Source organism: Macrobrachium nipponense, chromosome 33, assembly GCF_015104395.2.
Source record: "Macrobrachium nipponense isolate FS-2020 chromosome 33, ASM1510439v2, whole genome shotgun sequence".
Classification (NCBI taxonomy): Eukaryota; Metazoa; Arthropoda; class Malacostraca; order Decapoda; family Palaemonidae; genus Macrobrachium; species Macrobrachium nipponense.
This window is the reverse complement of record NC_087219.1, coordinates 34897208-34916466: the sequence shown is the minus strand read 5'-3', so window position 1 is coordinate 34916466 and position 19259 is coordinate 34897208. Positions and strand designations below refer to the sequence as shown.

Below are 19259 nucleotides of genomic sequence, written 5' to 3'. Positions count from 1 at the left end.
AATGTTAGCTAATTACGGGAAATAAAAAGTATATTTTTGTAACTATGGGAATTTATTTTTGCCTAGCTTGGACTTTCAGCCAACTCCCAAGAGGGATATGCAATGGAACAAGGGTAGGTTAAGTTGCCAGTTAGTTGTTTTGTTTCATTTTTTTAAATGAGTGTCATTTGACCTTAAAATTCCCTAATAGATTTGGTGGCAGCGGTTAAAAGGTACATTAATGCCTATAGGAAGCACCTCCGAAGAGACTATATAGGTTAGGCATGTTTTGGGGAGGGTGATTATAATTACTATGTATAGGGCAACTGACTCTGTTGCTGACTTAAGGGGAAGGTACCTACTATGAGATTCAGGGTCTCTGTAACACGGTTTTTTGGACTTTGCTCCCTGTCAAAGCATCGGATGTAGCTGAAAGTTGACATATGTATATTTTACAACCACACACAAATTTTGTCAGCATTATCAATAACCTAAACCCGATAGTTTTGATTTTTATAGAGTAAAAATGAACTAGCCGACGCCATGGCCAATGATTACGAGCCAAGAGTCGAAAAACATTCATTACGTAAGCAAGGTAAACAAACACCTCTTGACTAAATGTTGTCCCGCCCATCCACCAGACAGAAATGCCATCGGCTCTGAAACCCAAAGACTTTATGAATGGTGGAAATATACATAGATGTGGGTGGGGTATCAGTGCTAGCGTAGTAATACTACTGTAGCAGTAGTGCCGCAACAGTATAGCAGTAATATACATGAATTAAACGTTTAGACCAACTGCTGGGATCCTTGAGAATCATTTAGCACTTCTTACAACTACTCGAGAAATTAGTTTTTATAGCCACAAGTTAAATTTTCTAATCCAACAATGCCCATGGTAGCCTTCAGTGTTATCCTGAATTATAACGAGGCGAAAGTGGGTGGAGCCTCATGAAGTCACCATTCTGACGATAATTATTGGTGAAGGTTTAAAGCCAATATACGGTACCGGCTATTTTTTTTCAGTAAATAGGTAGATAGCCAATAAATAAAAATTGCTTGACATTGGTTATAGCAGTTATCAAATCAAGCTTGTCTACTATGTTTTTTGGTAATTACCAACTATTCCCTACATCTTGTCAATCTGATTGTGACCTATAAAGCAGACTGTAATTTCTTTGGAAACTTATTTTGGGAGTTAGACTAATAATCGAAATGTTTTTGTATTTATTATCATATTTTGTTGGTTTGTTCATTATGACAATTATCAGTGGGGAGGTTCCAGAGTTCATAAAGGTGTACTGCTTTGCTTGTATTTAAATTTGTATGTCATTGTTGCCAGAGGTTTAGCCTTCGTTACGTATAGCCAATCATCCTTCGAGAAAGAGGGAAGAAATGATGTCATAAGTTACGTAAGGAGTGCGTTCGAAACCTTTTCTCTGAGTAAGTTGGCCCGTCTTCAAGAAAGGTCACTTTTACATTATAAGTACCAAATTTATTCAACCTACGTAGTGCAGAATGCACTCAAAATTTATGTGTTGATATAATATGTATTCTGAATAAGCGTTATATTTATGAAATGCATAGATAAAAAGTTATTACGAAAAAACCGTTTTACAGAGCCCCTGAATCTCATAGTAGTTTGGGTAGTCTTCTTAGCTGTGGTTTAGTGTAAAGACGTGTTCTTGTGTTTTGGGGGGGGTAAAATGAATTTATGTCATAACGGGAATTGATTACAAGCGGTTGCAAGTGTAGACAGGTACTGACTTCGGTTCTATGAAGACGTGAGTGTATAATTTTTTGTTTTCTTTTTTTTCTCTTTTTATTGGTATTGATTTACTCAAAAGTGTGTTTTATTTTGATGTCCCTCGAGATACGGTGGACATTAGTGGTTTTGTGGTTTTATGATACATTAGAAAAGTATTGTAAGTTTCGTTTTTGTGCTTGGCATGAGAGAGAGAGAGAGAGAGAGAGAGAGAGAGAGAGAGAGAGAGAGAGAGAGTGGACAGACGCTGATCTAGGGAATTAAGGGTTCAACATACGTTTTCTTTCTTGAACTATTTTCTTCCCGTTTTTTGTATACTAGCGTGACCTTGTACCAGTTAAATCAGCTGATTAACCTTGAACCTGAGAAGCGGCGAGTTCATATGGCAGTTTATTGGGGTGGTGCATGTTTATTTTATCTTTTATTGGTGGATGGATATGTTATTAATTTTTGTGTTGGGTTTTGTGTGTGCATAATATATCAATGTTACTGAGGTCGGGGCAGATCTTAAAGTATAAGAGTTTTCATAAAGAAATACGGTGCAAAAGTGTCCAAAAGTGGAACATAATAGAGGATTGATCGATCAAAGGCAACAGCAGTTGCATTGCTACAATTGTAATAAACCAGGGCACACAAAGAAAGTATTTAGTCAAATATTGTGGGATGTGTAATAGTGTGGATCACTGTTGGCAAGCCTGTCCATCTCAGATATGGAGAGAGATGCGAGAAATTAGGGAGTTACAATACGAGAACTTCCCAGGCAGGTCACTTAAGAGGGCAAAGGGATCGGCTAAATTTTTGGAAAGCCGATCAACAAAAAGGGTACAGATGATTTGTACGTGCCATTGTGGTCTCGTTGGGGACGCCCCAGAGCCCAGGCCTATAGTATATGGAACAGTGGAGGATGTGGACATCCCGGTCTTTATTGACACCGGTGCATCTACAATTTAATGGATCATAATTTGTATCAATCCGTGCATCTACAATTTAATTTGTATCAATCCATGTTCTCCCATTACCCTTTGAAACCCTCAACGGAGACGGTGTGTGATGTGAAGCCCATAGATTAAACACCCTGGGTTTTGTTAGAATACGGTTTACTCTGGGTGATAGAGTGTTAATAGAATCATTTTTGGTTATAAAAGGGGTTGCGTTGGGCAACAGACTTTTGCTGGGCCATCCTGCATGTAGAAGACACAAGATATCAGTCCATGCAGGTGTTAGTGGTATAACGGTTGAAATACCCGGTGTTTTTATCCCGGACGCAAGTGAAACCGAGGATATGGAAATTATTGAAAATGGGGGTGCGTTTGGCGGTGCTAATGGTAATGATACCGGGGATATGGGGAGTGGTGATACCAAAACCCACACTGATGATATGGGGAATAACTGCAGTGATGTTAAACGCGATATTGGAGCCACGGTGGTAACAATTTTGGTGGGTTTGACAATGGCGTTATGGGTGGTGATACTGATACTAATACTGGTATAATTACTGATACTAACAATGGGGTCGTGGTGGATGCAATGAGAACCACGGGTGGTGGTATTTATGGGATCGTGGAACGGGGAGGTACTAACCACAAATATAAATGTGTTTTATCAGAGGATGTTATTTTAAGGCCAGGTTCAAAGACTATGGTAAACGTCAAATTGAGGGTAGTGAAAAAACCCACAGAAGTATGCGTAATTGAGGGTAGCGAGAAACTAAGAGGGGTTATTAGCACAGCATCAGTAAACAGTGTATCAAACACTGGTCATGGATAGAATTACTGAACTGTACTGATACAGTTAGGAAATACCAGAAGAATACATATGTGGTAGATCTCCAAGATTGGAGTAATGACAGTGGTTCGTGGCTATTGTAGAGGGGAAAACTTTTTTCAGAGGCAGAAATGCAATCAAGGAAACAAATAATCAGAGAACATTTAGCTAATACGGATTATAATGAACATATAGAAGCGGTAAGCGAGCTCTTGGCAGAATTTGGGGACACGGTCGTTTTACAAGGGGATAAACTGGGATTAACTAATGTTTTAGAACATAAGGTTAACTTAGAGAAAGGTACAAAACCCATTTTTATTCCTGCATACCGCATACCTTTCAAAATCAGAGAACAGGTAGAAAAAGAGGTCAATAAATGGGAAGAGGAAGGAATCATTAGACCTAGTGTGTCTCCATACAACTTTCCTCTGTTAGCAGTGCCTAAGAAGGACGGTTCTGTCCGAGTATGTGTCGATTTTAGATGTTTGAATGAAAAAAAAACAATTCCTGACCGGTACCCAGTCGCATGCATACCAGATCTTTTTGTAGAAATCGGGGGACATAATATTTATAGCTCAATTGATTTATCGCAAGGTTTTCTGCAGGTCCCTCTTAGTGAAAATAGTAAGGAATATACGGCCTTTTCAGTGCCCAAGGGACACTATGAATTTACATGGATGCCGTTCAGTTTATCAGGCAGTCTGATGACCTTTACCATGTTGGTAAACAGTTTTGCACGGGTTATTGGGTAAAAATGTTTTTGTGTACATGGATGATATATTAATTGCAACAGACTCGATCGTGCAACACCTGGAAATGCTTAAGGAAGTACTTAGGAGACTTAGGTTAGCAGGATTGAAAATTAAGCTAGCTAAGTGTTCCTTCTTGAAAAAGCAAATCACATATTTAGGTCATGTCATATCCAAGGAAGGGGTTAGGTTAGAGTAAACGATGATAAAGTCAAAGCAATAGCGGATTTTCGCCCCCCGAAATCAAAGAAAGAAATTAAGTCATTCCTGGGGATGGCGGGGTTTTTTCGTAGGTTTGTGAAAGGATTTTCTAACATAGCAGCTCCTCAAATGGATGCATTGCGGGAAGACATTCAATTTCGTTGGGGAAAACCCCAGGAAGAAAGTTTTCAAAAACTTAATTAAGGACGCGTTAATGAATCCCCCAGTTCTGAAATTTCCAGATTTCAGCAAACCATTCACATTAGTGACCGATGCCAGTCAGGAGGGTATAGGTGCTTGCCTTATGCAAAAGTTTGATGGGACATTCAATCCCATAGCTTTTTATAGCAGGAAGTTTAGGACAAAGGGCAGCAATGAAAGATTAATGGCTACCATAGATAAAGAAGCCTTTGCAATAGTATCAAGTTTGGTTCATTTTAAAATGCTACTGATGAGGAATGAAGTAGAAGTCCTTACAGACCACAGGCCATTATTGGATCTTTTTAATAAGCCCGATTTGTCACCTAAAAGAGCTTGATGGCTCTTAACTATCAGGGACTTCGATGCAAAGCTCAAATATATAGAAGGCAAATTAAATTAATCGCGGATGCCCTTAGTAGAAAATTTTATGACACTGAAGGATCTCAAGTTACACTAGTTACTAGTGATTCTAAACAATGGGATATGGGTCTCATAGAGCAAAGGCAAAATGAAGATGAAATTTTGGCAGACAAAAAGCATTTCTTAGAGGGGAATTAGTCAGGAAAAGTTATAAGTTACCTTTTTCGGGTTTAGAATTAGAAGGTAATCTGTTGGTCAGGAAAATTAAACCTAAATTAAGGACTAGTGAAAGTAAAGGAGACGTGACACAGATTGTAATTTTGAAAGTCCTAATTCCAGTGGTTTTGGATATAGTACATTGCAGGTTCGGATAGAAAAAACGTATGAGGTGTGTGCTAAATATATTTGGAAAAATATGGGGAAAGATGTGGAAAATTTTGTGAAAACTGTACAGTATGCTTGCAAACCTGCAAGGATAACTTCCTGCAAATTATGGCCATATCCGATACCAAGTAGACTTTTCAGAGAATACATATGGATATCCTTCGAAATTTTTGTGAATCTAGATATGCGAATAAGTACCTGTTAGTGATAATAGATGAACTTACGAGGATAGTAGAAATTCTTCCACTTAAGCATAAAACGGCTGAAGAAGTAGCTATAGCATTTTTCAATGGTATCATTTGTAGATATGGCTCACCCGAGGTTTTATTGACCGACAATGGCAGAGAATTTGTAAACAAAATTTTAGAATGTTTGGCAGAAGTCATGGGGATACAGAAAGTAACAATTACTCCATACAGACCTGAAGCTAACGGGTTATATGAATGAGCAAACAGGAAAGTGCTCGAAGCTCTCAGGAAGACTGTAGGAGGAAATGATAAAAACTGGGATAGATATATAGATGTTGTTAGACATAACATCAACACTGTGGTTAGTGATTCCATTAAAATGTCTCCATTTGAAGCATTGTTTGGTTGCCAAGCACGAGGCACATTTGATCTGCTAACCATACCTCATCATGGAGAAGATACAATCGAAGCATTAATTTCCACAGCAAAGGAGAGACATGCTTGTCTCAGCCATAATCTCGAGGCTGCAACCCGAGAAATGGTGGAAAGAAGTAATAAAAAAACATTCAATGTTAAAATCACTGTTGGAGACAATGTATTTTTAAAAATCAATATGAGGAATGAACTAAATTTAAATTACAAATTTGGTCCGAAATTTGAAGGTCCTTTTAGAGTCATTGAGGAAAAGACAGGAAACAGATTTATAGACTTAGATGAAAAGACAGGTCGGTCGAAATTAACTCATAAATCTAAACTGAAAAGAGTTGGTTGTAGTAACTAAAAATAATATTGCGCAGTTGCCTTTTTTTCTGATTTTGCAAATTGATGATGAAATGTGATTAGTCAGTTTAATGTAACGTTTTTTTCATTTTCAATTCTTCTACTATTTTTCTTATTATGCGCAAACTGCGGAGATTTGGTGTAAAAACCAGAGGTAATTATTTTACGAGGAAAAACGGAGTGGAAAGTACGGGAAATTTTTAAGTTGAGAAATATTATAAGAGATCCATGTGGTGATTCCTGGCGGTATTGGTTTATTGGGGCTGAATTTTTTGTGGCTATAATTTTTTATGGTGAATTTTTAGCAGCTATAATTTTTGGTGGTGAATTTTTTGTGGCTATAATTTTTGGAGGAGATCTGTGGTTTTACGAGCCAAAGAGGTGGGGATTGTGGTTCTTTTGGTATTATGGCTCTTGGGGGTGGCACTAGTGCATTGTGGTTTTATGGGACCCTATAAAGGCGTTGTATTTTATATTCACCAGTGGTTATATTTGGCGGTATATAATTGTCGAATTGGTTTTCTGTGATTTATATCCCGACTTGGTGATTATTGGGGTTTTATATACATGTGGCAGTATCATGAATGCGTTATGTTTTCGAGAACAATTTTTGGGTAACCTTTAGGTGACAATGAGGATGTCCTGAGGATAATATTTGAGGAATGTAGTTCTATAGTATCAGTAAAGATTTTTTGGGCCATTTGAAGGAATGATGATTTCTGAGTTTACGAGTCTGACTAGACAAGTCCATAGTGAGGTTTGAGCACATGCTGTATACACAGGTGGCTTAATGCTGCGATGAGACCGGTTGCTGATATTTTCTTTTGGAGTTGATTACTCGGAGATTTGCACCGTTTTTAGGAATCTCGATGATAACATTCCATGGGGAAGAATTTAAGGGGTCAATTCGGGTCGATAGGATATGCTGCGGCAGCAAATTCCGTAACAATACATACTACGTTTTATATGGAAAAGCGCTGGGTTATATATATATATTATTTTCTCTCCTTATACATTTTGTAATGGGAAAAGTTGAATTTTTTTTTTCTTTTCTCCTACAAGGGAAACTTGTAATCGGGGTTAAGCTTTACATAGGATTTCTATTATAGAAAGGAGGTAGAATTTATCTTGGTATATGTAAATTAGAAGAGATATTCGGCATTATGTTTGATGGAGGTTAGCTGTATAAACATTACAGGGGTTTTGCTGTATAGACATTATGGGGGTTTTTGATAGTATATTTGTCAGACATAGGATTAGTTATGAGGATTCAGTGGGTAAAGATCATATTTTAGTTTAGTGAGGAATTTTTAAAAATTGACTATGAGATTGGGTATATTAGTTGATGACAGATTCGTGTGTTAAAGCAAGACTTTATTTGCTCTAAGATCATGTAGACTTTTCAAATACGGACACACGATGACTTTAGAGAATTCCCAACTTCATGCGAGGGTGACAACGGAAACAACTTGGATCTACAACACCAGAGGTCGGATCTTTACATGGTCGACGATGTTACGGATCACCTTTGCAATGGACGAGGTGTCGTCGGTGGATCGTCTCAGGATACATTCTGGGACAAATCAGGAGTCTACAATCTTCTACAAGGCGGGTGCAAGACACTTGCATGAGAGTCACGGGATATTTCAAGTTGACAACGAGGTGGCGGATACGATTCCTTCATCGGAAGACGTCGAATCTACAATTCAGTAACGAGGGTGTTAGGATACACCTACAGGTGTTGCAGACGCTTAATAATGGTGCATGCTGAGTTGTTTCGAGATGGTTCATGAGCTCAGCCAGGATCTACAATTATTCAACAAAGGTGGTCGTGAAACACTTACATGGGACCACGAGGTAGTTCAAGTTCCACTTACATTGGAGACGGTTACAGTTCCACCAATAGATGATAATGATAGGGACGAATTTTTCTTCGATGAACGCTACATTCCAGTGATCACAGTTATAATAGCTATAATGATAGTCGAAATATGTGTTATAGGGGCTGTCTTGCAAATATTATGAACTAGTATATACCAGTAGCCAATGTGGTGTGCGACAAGGGTGCACAAAAGACATAGGTGGCGGAGCCATCTTAAAGGCAAGGTAGTGAGTTGTCAACCTCAGCTTTTGCCACTTAGAGACAAGCGCAAAACGCTGGATTCCTCGAAGATGCTGAAATGAAAAACAGACAGGATAGCTTACCCGTGCACTTTGTGGTCAATGACGCCTCGAAGATCACAAGTTTCAGCCCTGAAGCATTCATGCTTATTGTGTGCCCATCGGGGTATGTGTGTGTGTTTGTAACGGACAGAAAATGACATTTATTCTGGAGAGTAAGGGCTAAGGGGGGACTCACTGATTGTGTTTGACAGAGTGTGGAGCACGCCTGGAAGAGGTGTTGCAGGTCCATCGAACAAGGTAACGTAAGAGAGAACTTTGGAAAAGTTAACCTTTGAAGTGACAATTATTTGTGTCTGGAGAAAGAAAAGTGGGGTGTGGTACACATTTTTTTTTTTATTAAATTTAATGGTTAAGTGATGTCATAATTGTGGTCTCTTTATTTCAGATAGATTCGAAGTCACCATATAGAAAAATGGATTTCTCTAGACTTGTATTGACTTATGGAAAGATTATGATTAGTTAGACAGAATGAGATAAGAGGGGGGTACTTACTTAAATATGATTTTGAGAAGAATATGACATTTTAACGTTTCTTTTGAGTCAGAGTTAGTTAATTTTATTCCATTTTAATGTTAGCTAATTTTGGGAAATAAAAAGTACATTTTTGTAAGTACAGGAAATTATTTTTGCCCAGATTGGACTTTCAGCCAACTCCCAAGAGGGATATGCAACGGAACAAGGGTAGGTTAAGTTGCCAGTTAGTTGTTTTGTTTCATTTTGTTTAAACAAGTGTCATTTGACCTTAAAATTCACACATATATATATATATGATATATATATATATATATATATACATACATGTATAAATACGTATTTATATATGTATACATAAATTCACACAGTGATCCTTCAGTTATCTGGTTTTATCTTATCCAGACATTGATGTTATCTAGAGGTTCATCAAAAACACAGTTATGTAAAGTGTATACACGATTCTTAGAAACAAAATTTTTAAAAAAGGCACTAAGATGGTTGGCAATGCTGCACGAGCATAAAGGAGTGTTTGTAACGCTGCTTGCTTGCATAAACAGACCAAGAAAAGGTTATTGTGAGGGCATTAGACAGGCGAAAGAGTTTTTATGTTGGAGGGGACCAGATGGAAATCCTTGGCAGGAAAGGTGGAGAGGGGTAGGTGGGCAATTGACTTCTTGAAAGCTTTCGTGACTGCTGTTGGTTTAATACCACTATGTCATTGATGTTCATCACATGCCACTTTGTTTATCAATTTTAATTGGCTGGTTACTGAGACATTAGTAGTATAACAAGTGGTAAAAGGTGCTTAGGTGAGCGAGAACTCTTGTTCTTTGTAGACTTTCGTCCCATTGGCAGAAACTTATACATCATTACAAATCATTGTGGATTTTCACTTTTCAATGGCTGACTGAGTACGCGTAGTGATAACGTCACAATAATTTCTCTCTGTAACTGGCTGCTTGTGAAGAGCAACGATGCAATTTGCAGGAAAGGGTCCTTCTCTCCTTCGTCTTGTTCCACATCAGTTCTGAACAGGTGCTGTGATAAGGAGAGCTGCATTCCTTTCCCCTTAACACTGCTTTTCTTGCTTTGCCTTCTGCAGGTGTTGTTCAGCAGGTGCTGTTATTGCTGTCTGTGCTGTGCATGGTCTCGCCATCTCGTATGAGAGCCAAAGAATTGCACTGAAAGCTCCAAATTGTCTGCATCAACCATTAATTAGTTATTGTTTTAATATTCCGTTTGTTAAAGTATTCAACATTTAACAACAAAACATGGAAAATAACGCCATTCAAAATGCTGATAAAGGTCTAGAGTCCATCTATACGTAAGAAATAAAAGTGGGAAATATCCAGAGCCTCGGGGAAACGAACTCCAAACTCAAACTTGATATGTTTCATGAACTTGAAGTATTTAGAATTATGAAAGTTGTCGAAATGACATACCCTAGACTCGTGGATTCCACCCTCCGTCCCATCTGGAAAGTGATAGGAATGCTGTTTAGTTAATGTCCCCCCCTCTCTCTCTCTCTCTTCTCCAAAATTCAACAATAAAAATTCAGTAATTAGAGAAACCTCAGGTTATGTGGTTAGAGTGGAGATGATTGTATTTACATGATGCTCAGTCCCCATCAAGTGGGTTTGGCTTACCATTTAACTGCACTATTCACATCGGGCTAGGGTATATATATATATATATATATATATATATATATATATATATATATATATATATATATATATATATATTATATATATATATATATATATAATGGCTTGTCTTTTCAATTTTCAGAGGGTCGTTTTTCTTCTTAGACTACGTGATTACACCAGTCATTCTTTCACCTTTTTTTTATTAAATTATTTGGCACAAAACAAAAATGCAAAAGGTCTCTAACCGTCTGATATTGAACTATCTACCTTCGTATTTGTTTCCTCTATCGTAAAATATCCCTTCGGTGTCCTAAGACTTCTCGGGTTATTCTTTAGAACAAAAAAATTGCTCTAAAACAAAACAAAACAAAAAAGAATAGTTAATGGAACAATCCTAATTATCACTGAGGATTGAATAGATTTCCAGTAAAAGGAATTAAGAACAAACTGATTATATAATCTTTTTATTATTGATATATGTATTTGTCAAAGAAATCTCTTTATTTATAAAATACACTCCATTGTTTAAAAAAAAATAAGGAAATTTTACCAAGGACCTAAGGAAATTTAGATAGGTGTTGAATGGGTCTGCCCACTTTTTTCCCACTTCCGCTTTTCATTTAGTTGGAATATTAACTGTATCTATGTTTGCCAAGCTGAAGTTTAAGAAAAATATGACCACTGTTCTTGCAACTCCAGTTTATAAGAGAAATTCAACCTTTCAATCCAACATGGAGACGCTAAGTTGATATTTTGTTTTGAAAATCAGACATACAGAATGACACTAGGAGTTTTGTTTCATCTTTAGTATTTGTTAACAAGATGGTAGATTCTTTTATTCTGTCAAATTCTCTTTGGGTTATTTTAGGATAATGATAATAATGTATGAGGTAGGATTTTTTATTATTATTTTTATGGGACTTAGAAATTCAACTGGTTCTCTAAAACAGAGGTTAAAATACTGTGGGGATCAGTAAATGCTTCTTACAAACAAGTGTAGATATACACATATACACACAATCGCAAAAACTGTCCAATTTGGTCTCAGACTTGACAATCAATTCTTTACATCCATAATGGAAACAGAAGAACCTAATACTCATACGATGCAGTTCTCAAAGATGACTTCTGTAGTTGGGTAGAAAGATTCAACATTCTTAAAATCTAACTAGAAAATCAGGTACGTTTCAATCCTTGAAGAGACTCCAACTTTTCTGAGTCATTTCAACTCTTAAAGAAGTTCCACCTTTTCCGAGCCGTTACAACTCATGAAGAAGCTCCACCATTTCCAAGTCGTTTCAACTCATGAAGAAGCTCCACCTTTTCCAAGTCGTCTCAACCCTTGAGGAAGCTCCACCTTTCCCAAGTCTTTTCAACCGATGAAGAAGCTCCACCTTTTCTAAGCCGATTTAACCCTTGAGGAAGCTCCACCTTTTCCATGTCGTTTTAACCCTTGAGGAAGCTCCACCTTTTCCGAGTCGTTTCAACCCTTGAAGAAGCTCCGAGTCGTTTCAACCTTTGAGGAAGCTCCACCTTTTCCGAGTAGTCTCAACCCTTGAAGTAGCTCTGAGTCGATTCAACTCTTGAGGAAGCTCCATCTTTTCCGAGTCGTTTCAACCCTAGAAAAAGCTCCACCTTTTCCAAGTCGTTTTAACCCTTGAGGAAGCTCCACCATTTCCAAGTCGTTTTAACCCTTGAGGAAACTCCATGTTTTCCAAGTTGAATTACACACACAACGCCTGAGACGTGGCCGTGCTGGTGGACGCTGATGCTTTGAGTGACCAGGAAGGACTGTCCACCGAAGGGCACTGCTCTCCAAATGCCTCGCCACAGGGCCAGGCACAGGACTTCCAGAATCTCTTGGAGCACAGTTCCTTCCGGAACTCGGGGAACCTCCAGGCATACAGGGGCAAGAAGAGGATTTGGTGGATGACCGCCAGGAAGATCGTTACCTGGTGGGTGTTCTTCAAGTAGTCCACTGGCGTCCATTCGATTGTACTGACCTTGAGTATGACCTGGATGGGAACAGAAGAAGGAATGTGTGAGTGATGTCATCAGTTCATGAAAGAAATTCAAGCAAACGTTTCATAGCTACTATATATATATATATATATATATATATATATATATATATATATATATATATGTATGTATATATAGTACTAGCAGGACCTAATTTTACCTGGATGGTATTTAGTGGAGATAATAATCAGGAAAAGTTAATTTAGTCCTGCAAAACTTAAATAAATATCTCCACAATACACCATTCAGTTCAGTTCAAATGAGGTCCTGTTATTCATTGTGTTAATGCGCAGATTAATTGTGTAAGTGATGACGGGGGTTGTATATATATAATTATATATTATATATTATATTAGATATATATATTTATATTTATATATATATAATTCTATGTATGTGCTGTGTTTTTAATATATATATATTATATCTATATATATATATATATTTAATTATTATATATATATAGATATATATAATATATATTATATGTGTGTGTGTATGCGTATATATGTGAGATATATATATAATTATATATATATATATATTATATTATAGATAATTTAGATGTGGTGTTATATACATAATGTTATGTAGTTTATTTATTATATATTATATATACATATAATCACATAGGAGTAAACATTGGCGTTTATAGTGAATAAGTAGATATATAGATAAATTCCTAAATAAAGCACTGGATCAGTTTAAAATAAGTATGGTCCGCCCTCAACAGCCAAGTATACTTTACACAGTAAATGTTTTAGGATTTTGTTGATATATAAAACCAAATAAGTTTTAAGAACAAAATACACCTGAGGTTAGAAACTTCAGTTAGTGAATTGTCAGGTTTTTTTTTTTTTTTTTTTTTTTTTGCAGAATAAATGTGTTTTAAGATTTTGTTGATGTAAATCCAAATACGTTTTAGGTACAAAATACAATGAAGTTAGAAACCTGAAAATAGTGATTTGTCAATTTTTTTCCTTGTTTTATCAGTATGACCAGATAAAAATTCTACAGCAACCTTCACTGATGTCATAGCCCGTGAGATCTGCGCACCTCGCCTTGGGGAAGCCTCGATTATGACGTCATACGCAATTGTATACCTGATCTGCTGACGTCACGCGTTAGAATGTTGTCCACTAAGTAGGTTTTGTCCTTACATAACTTTCGTCATTTTTCGTCTTGTTTATGTTGTTTTCGGTTTTTCCTATTTTTGTGGGGGGGATGGGGGCAAGGGTGGGGGGTACTTTTTCGGAAACTCGTAGACTTGGGCAACATTGCCAGGATTTTTTGTAGAATGATTTATATAATGAGATTGTACAGATATGCTAGTTTTACACATACCCCTGTATATATTATATATATATATATATATTATATATATATATATATATATATATATATATGTGTGTGTATATATATATATATGTATATGTATATACTATATATATATATATATATATATATATATATATATATATATATATATACTAGCAAACTTACCCATCTACGATGGGTGATAAAATACGGGTGCAGAAGTGAAAAATTTATATGTACTATTTGTTCAGCAGTATTAAAATAAGGGCGATTACACAAATAATAGTCTCTCTCTCTCTCTCTCTCTCTCTCTCTCTCTCTCGTAATGTAATTCAAGGGACGATCACTGAACGCAGAGAAATTCTTATTCATTGTTGTTTCCCCTCTTTTAATGATATTCTCTCTCTCTCTCTCTCTTAAAGTAAGTGAAGGGACGATCAATGAACGTAAAGAAGTTCGTATTCATTATTGTTTACCCTCTTTTAATGATTCTCTCTCTCTCTCTCTCTCTCTCTCTCTCTCTCTCTCTCTCTCTCAATGTAAGTCAAGTAACGAAGACGGTGATGGGATTATCGGATTACTTAGCTCTCAAATCACAAATTATCTCCTCTCTTTCTCTCACATTTTTCGATAGCAAGATAAAATTATAAAATTGTAGATCATTAATGTCGTTAAATGGCTCTCTCTCTCTCTCTCTCTCTCTCTTCTCTTGTCGGTGACTTTCATTTAACGGAACAGGGATCTTGATTGGTTCGTTTCTTTGTCAATTACTTTGCATGGTGATACAAATAATAAAGTATCTTTCTTTTCATTATGTTACTGCAAAGACGCAACTTGTATGTTAGTGCGTTATGGCTACTGATAAATGCTCTTATGATCCTGTGTCTTCCAAAAAAGAGTAGAAAGTAAAGAACTTGTCAGTTTCCTTTTTATTATGTCCATTGGCAGGATCGAAATTCCGAAGCAACATTACCGGGCAGGGCAGTACTTCTTAAACGTTATTTTGGGCACTGGCAGTCCTGATGGATTAAAGTTATTCAAAAAATCTTGCGGATATTGATGATAATTTTCATCTTCTATTGTGTCCGAGCTGAAATATTCGCGACTTTCTCCGGGGAAGTTGTACAGAAATTATGTATGAAAAATCGTGACGTAACTAAGTCTACGGGAATAACCAGCCTCGTTTCACGGCCAGAAACAGCTCCGTTTCAGGGAATCCCTTCTCACCCCCACCCCCTACAAAGGAGGGGGGTAGGTTGGATGAAACCCCATTACAAACCATCTTAGGGGTCCCTACCATAACGCTGCCAAGTTTCATGCCCATCTGACCAGCCGTTTGGCCGTGATTGAATGACAGACAGACAGACATTACGCCCATTATAGTATGATATATATATGTGTGTGTGCGTAGTATACATGTATATTTATTTATATATATAAATTATATATATACATACACATACATACATATACACGCATACATATATATATATATATATATATATATATGTGTGTGTGTGTGTGTGTGTGTGTGTATGTATGTATGTATATACTATATATATGTGTATATATATATAGTGTGTGTCTGTGTCGTAATACTATCTATTTATCAAACGGCGGAATGTGGACAGGTTTTCGTTTTGAGCCTACCGCCCCCCCCCCCCCTCTCCCCGATAAAAAGTCTTACGTAACGAAATGTCACAAACATCCGAAAGAGGCCGTAAGAACTTTAGCAATAAAATAAAACCGTCCATATTTAAGTCGAGAGTGTTGTTGTCATGAGCAGGCGTGATGTAGTGTCTCCAATCTTGAAGGATTTTTTTATCTATATTTCTTGCAGGAGATGTGATTATAAAAACGGATGCTGCTTCATCTTATCTCGTCAGGATATCCTAGGATGCATCGAGACGGCGGACTCTTTGTAGCAAATATGGCGGCTGGCAATTCCACACCATTAATTAATTTTAAATATCCGCTGCAAAATTAGCTCTCTGTAGGTTATATCGATAAATAATTACCCAAGTTTTCATTAAATTAACGCCCTTGAAAATCTTCGGTCTTCGTTGAAAATATTTGTAAAGTTCCCTTAACTTGCGCTGCTTCGAAATGCAAACCTGATTTTATCCCTCATTAATCGTATCTACGAATTTTATCATTTAATTTTAAAAGAATATTTTCCATCGATCATTTTCCTCCTGCTGTCATCAGGTCGGCTCCGTTCATGCGAGGCAAAGTGTTGACAGAAAACCGATTCGGTTCAGGTTACGCGCCATTCAGTGTTCAATCGGAGTTCTGTTCCTCGTCATCGCTGATGTTAGTTTTGCCGTGGTTAAAGTCTCTCTCTCTCTCTCTCTCTCTCTCTCTCTCTAAATATAGATTGTGGATAGTAGAGGATAAAGCTTTTATGTATACATACATTCATTGTAGCATAGATAGTGTAACTACTAGCACTCTCTCTCTCTCTCTGTCTCTCTCTCTCTCTCTCTCTCTCTCCAGGCATGCCGGGAAAAATATGGAAATAAAACCAATAAAATTCGGTTAAATAATTTTCATAAATGTTCTATAAGTAGCGGAAATTCTAGTGAAATGTTAGAAGGGAAGGAATACAATTGTATAAATATTACTTATCAGCAGCTCACAATATTCATGCCTTATATATATATATATATATATATATATATATATATATAATATATATATGTGTGTGTGTGTGTGTGTGTGTGTGTGTGTGTGTGTGTAATGTTAATTGTTGTTATTGTAATTACTATTACAAAAACAGGAAAGGATAAGGAGGGGGTGGAAATGTATGCATATACTGAATAGGAACAAATTTATTGGAGCATGCTCCGTAATAAATGAATAAATAGGCTAAATAAAAATGTGCCCGACTTTAGAAGGCCATGAGAGACGTTGTAAAAGTTCCTCCTTACTAACATCACTACTACTACTACTACTACTATACTCTGTTTGTGTGTCCCACCCGTCTGCTGGGTGTTTGAGTTACAAAGGTAACCCACTGGTCCCGGGCTTGTTAGGAGCGTTAAATTCAGCTTACATTCAAGAATTAATAACAATATCCTATTTCGAATATTAACGGTGTAATTCGCATACTGTAAATTATTAAAACACTTTTCAGTTGCAAATGTACACCCAGATATCGTTTTATTTACCTAAAATTTTATATATAGTGTAACTGTATAAAGCCCAGGACGCAGTGTTACCATATGCAAACACCACGGGCGGGTGGACAGATGGAAAAAAACCGAGCATAGTACTCGCACAGAGTCTATGGGCACAAGACATAGCCGTGTTCTTTCACGGGACAAATAAATGCACTAGGAACCCAAAATAAGCCAGTAGTCATAAACAAAGCAGCGTTGAAAGGAGCTATAATCATTTGTAAATACATTTATAATATACCAATGGTTCCCAAACTTTTCCAGTAGTGATCCCTTGCAGTAGTACCAAACCTACTATAACCCCCAACCCCACCTTTATAAGCCTACTGAAAATGTACTCATTTCCAATGGCGCAGATACATTTTAAATATTAAATTAAAGATGAATCATGGCATTGAGAGTAAATAACAACGAACAAAAATGCTTATTAAAGTTTAGGCATGAAAATGGTCGTACGACAAAAACTAAACATAAACAAACTGACAACAATCACTAAATGTCATAAAAAATATATATCTGCAGACACTTACATGCGGCAGTGACAACGTGAGATACAGCGTAGCCACGAGTATGAGATCCCTGGTGCTCTTGATCCTGGCCCTCTGGTCCTCCTCCTTCATGGAGGTCGTGGCGTGCATCCTGCTCTTGAGCAGGCAGAACTCCCTCATGACGAGGCCGTACATACACAGGATAAGGAACAGGGAGAAGAAGTAGCTCACCCCGAAGCTGATGGTGAACGTTCTGCGACACGTCAGCCACAGTTCCATCTCTCGGGTCGTCCTGTTCGCCCTCGCCTGACAGTCCGTGGCCACTGGGCTCCTCATGATGATGGAGAAGTCGCTGGAGGAAGTAAGAACCTTGTTCTGGAAAGCTACGAGATTGATGTATCTCGACAGCGTCGGTACGAGCAGACACGCCAGCGATAGAATCCAGCAGGCCGCGGCCATGTTCCTGCAGCGCGCGTTCGTCAGGAACTCGTGGTAGCGCAGCGGCCAGCAGATGGCCAGGTACCTGTCGAAGGACAGGCACAAGAGGGACGTGACGGATACCATGTGGAAGTAGGTCAGCGTCCAGTAGAAAGGCAGTATCTCCAGGTTGCAAGAAACCGCAATGTCTCGGAAGCTGTCTATGACGAAGAACGTCACGACGAAGGACACTAGGCCTATGAAGCTCCCGCTGATGGCCAGGTTGTTGACGAAGATTCTGGAGCACCTCTTCTTGAGCTCGGGGTTCCTGCCGTTGATGAGGATGGTGACCACGGACTCGAAGATGAGGATGGCCGGGACGAGAAGGCCGTAGCCGAATCGGGTGGCGATGCCGAGGGCTCTGTTCTCCTCGTCAGGCCCCAGAACTGTCGGATCTCTGCTCCCTCCAGAGAGCATCCATTCTTCGGTCGGGTTAATCGAGTATTGGCTCACCATTTTGACCTTAACATGAACACTTAATGGGAGAAGAAGTCTGATGTTCTTTTCAGATCGAACAGCAAAGCTTTTAAATATTAACGCTCCTCAAAACAAAGAACTGTCAGTTTTTAAATATTAATGCTCCATAAAACAAAGAACTGTCAGTTTTTAAATATTAATGCTCCATAAAACAAAGAACTGTCAGTTTTTACTAAATTAAACCTTCGGTCAAACAAATAGTACTACAGGTCACTGGAAATTTATCACGACACATTTTAAGAAATGCACTACTAGTCTCGTAATTGCAAAAATAAGACTCGTAGACAATATTCGCCGGACATTTCACCGTCATTCAGAACACGATTATAAACTTGAAGGACTGGGGAAGGAGAGATAGAGAGAAAGAGAGTGAGTGAGAGAGACGAGGAAATACAAGACCAGCACAAGCTCCTCGCCTTTCTGCGCCTCGTAAGTAACTGGCCGAGCGTCGAGTGAAGGATATTTGTTTTGAGGCTGATGGCGGGACGGACGGGGTGTTACTAAATCTATTTTTAGGGGTGATGCACGAGCGCTAACGAAAGCAGGCCTGTTTCCGACGGGAGAGATGTCTTCTTCGGTCGGCGGGTTTGCCTCATTTTCTGCCACTTGGTTCCCACGGAA

General features: G+C 37.9%; 1 protein-coding gene across 1 annotated transcript; it reads right to left on the bottom strand.

The window, feature by feature from the left end:
* Window positions 1-12263: 12263 nt before the first annotated feature.
* LOC135203095 (adenosine receptor A2b-like) lies at window positions 12264-18767 on the bottom strand. The gene is made up of 2 exons (XM_064232716.1): window positions 17727-18767; window positions 12264-12693 (listed from the first exon to the last, which is right to left on the bottom strand). The coding sequence occupies exons 1-2, from the start codon at window positions 18615-18617 to the stop codon at window positions 12403-12405; spliced, it is 1182 nt and encodes a 393-aa protein (XP_064088786.1). The 5' UTR covers window positions 18618-18767; the 3' UTR covers window positions 12264-12402.
* Window positions 18768-19259: the final 492 nt, after the last annotated feature.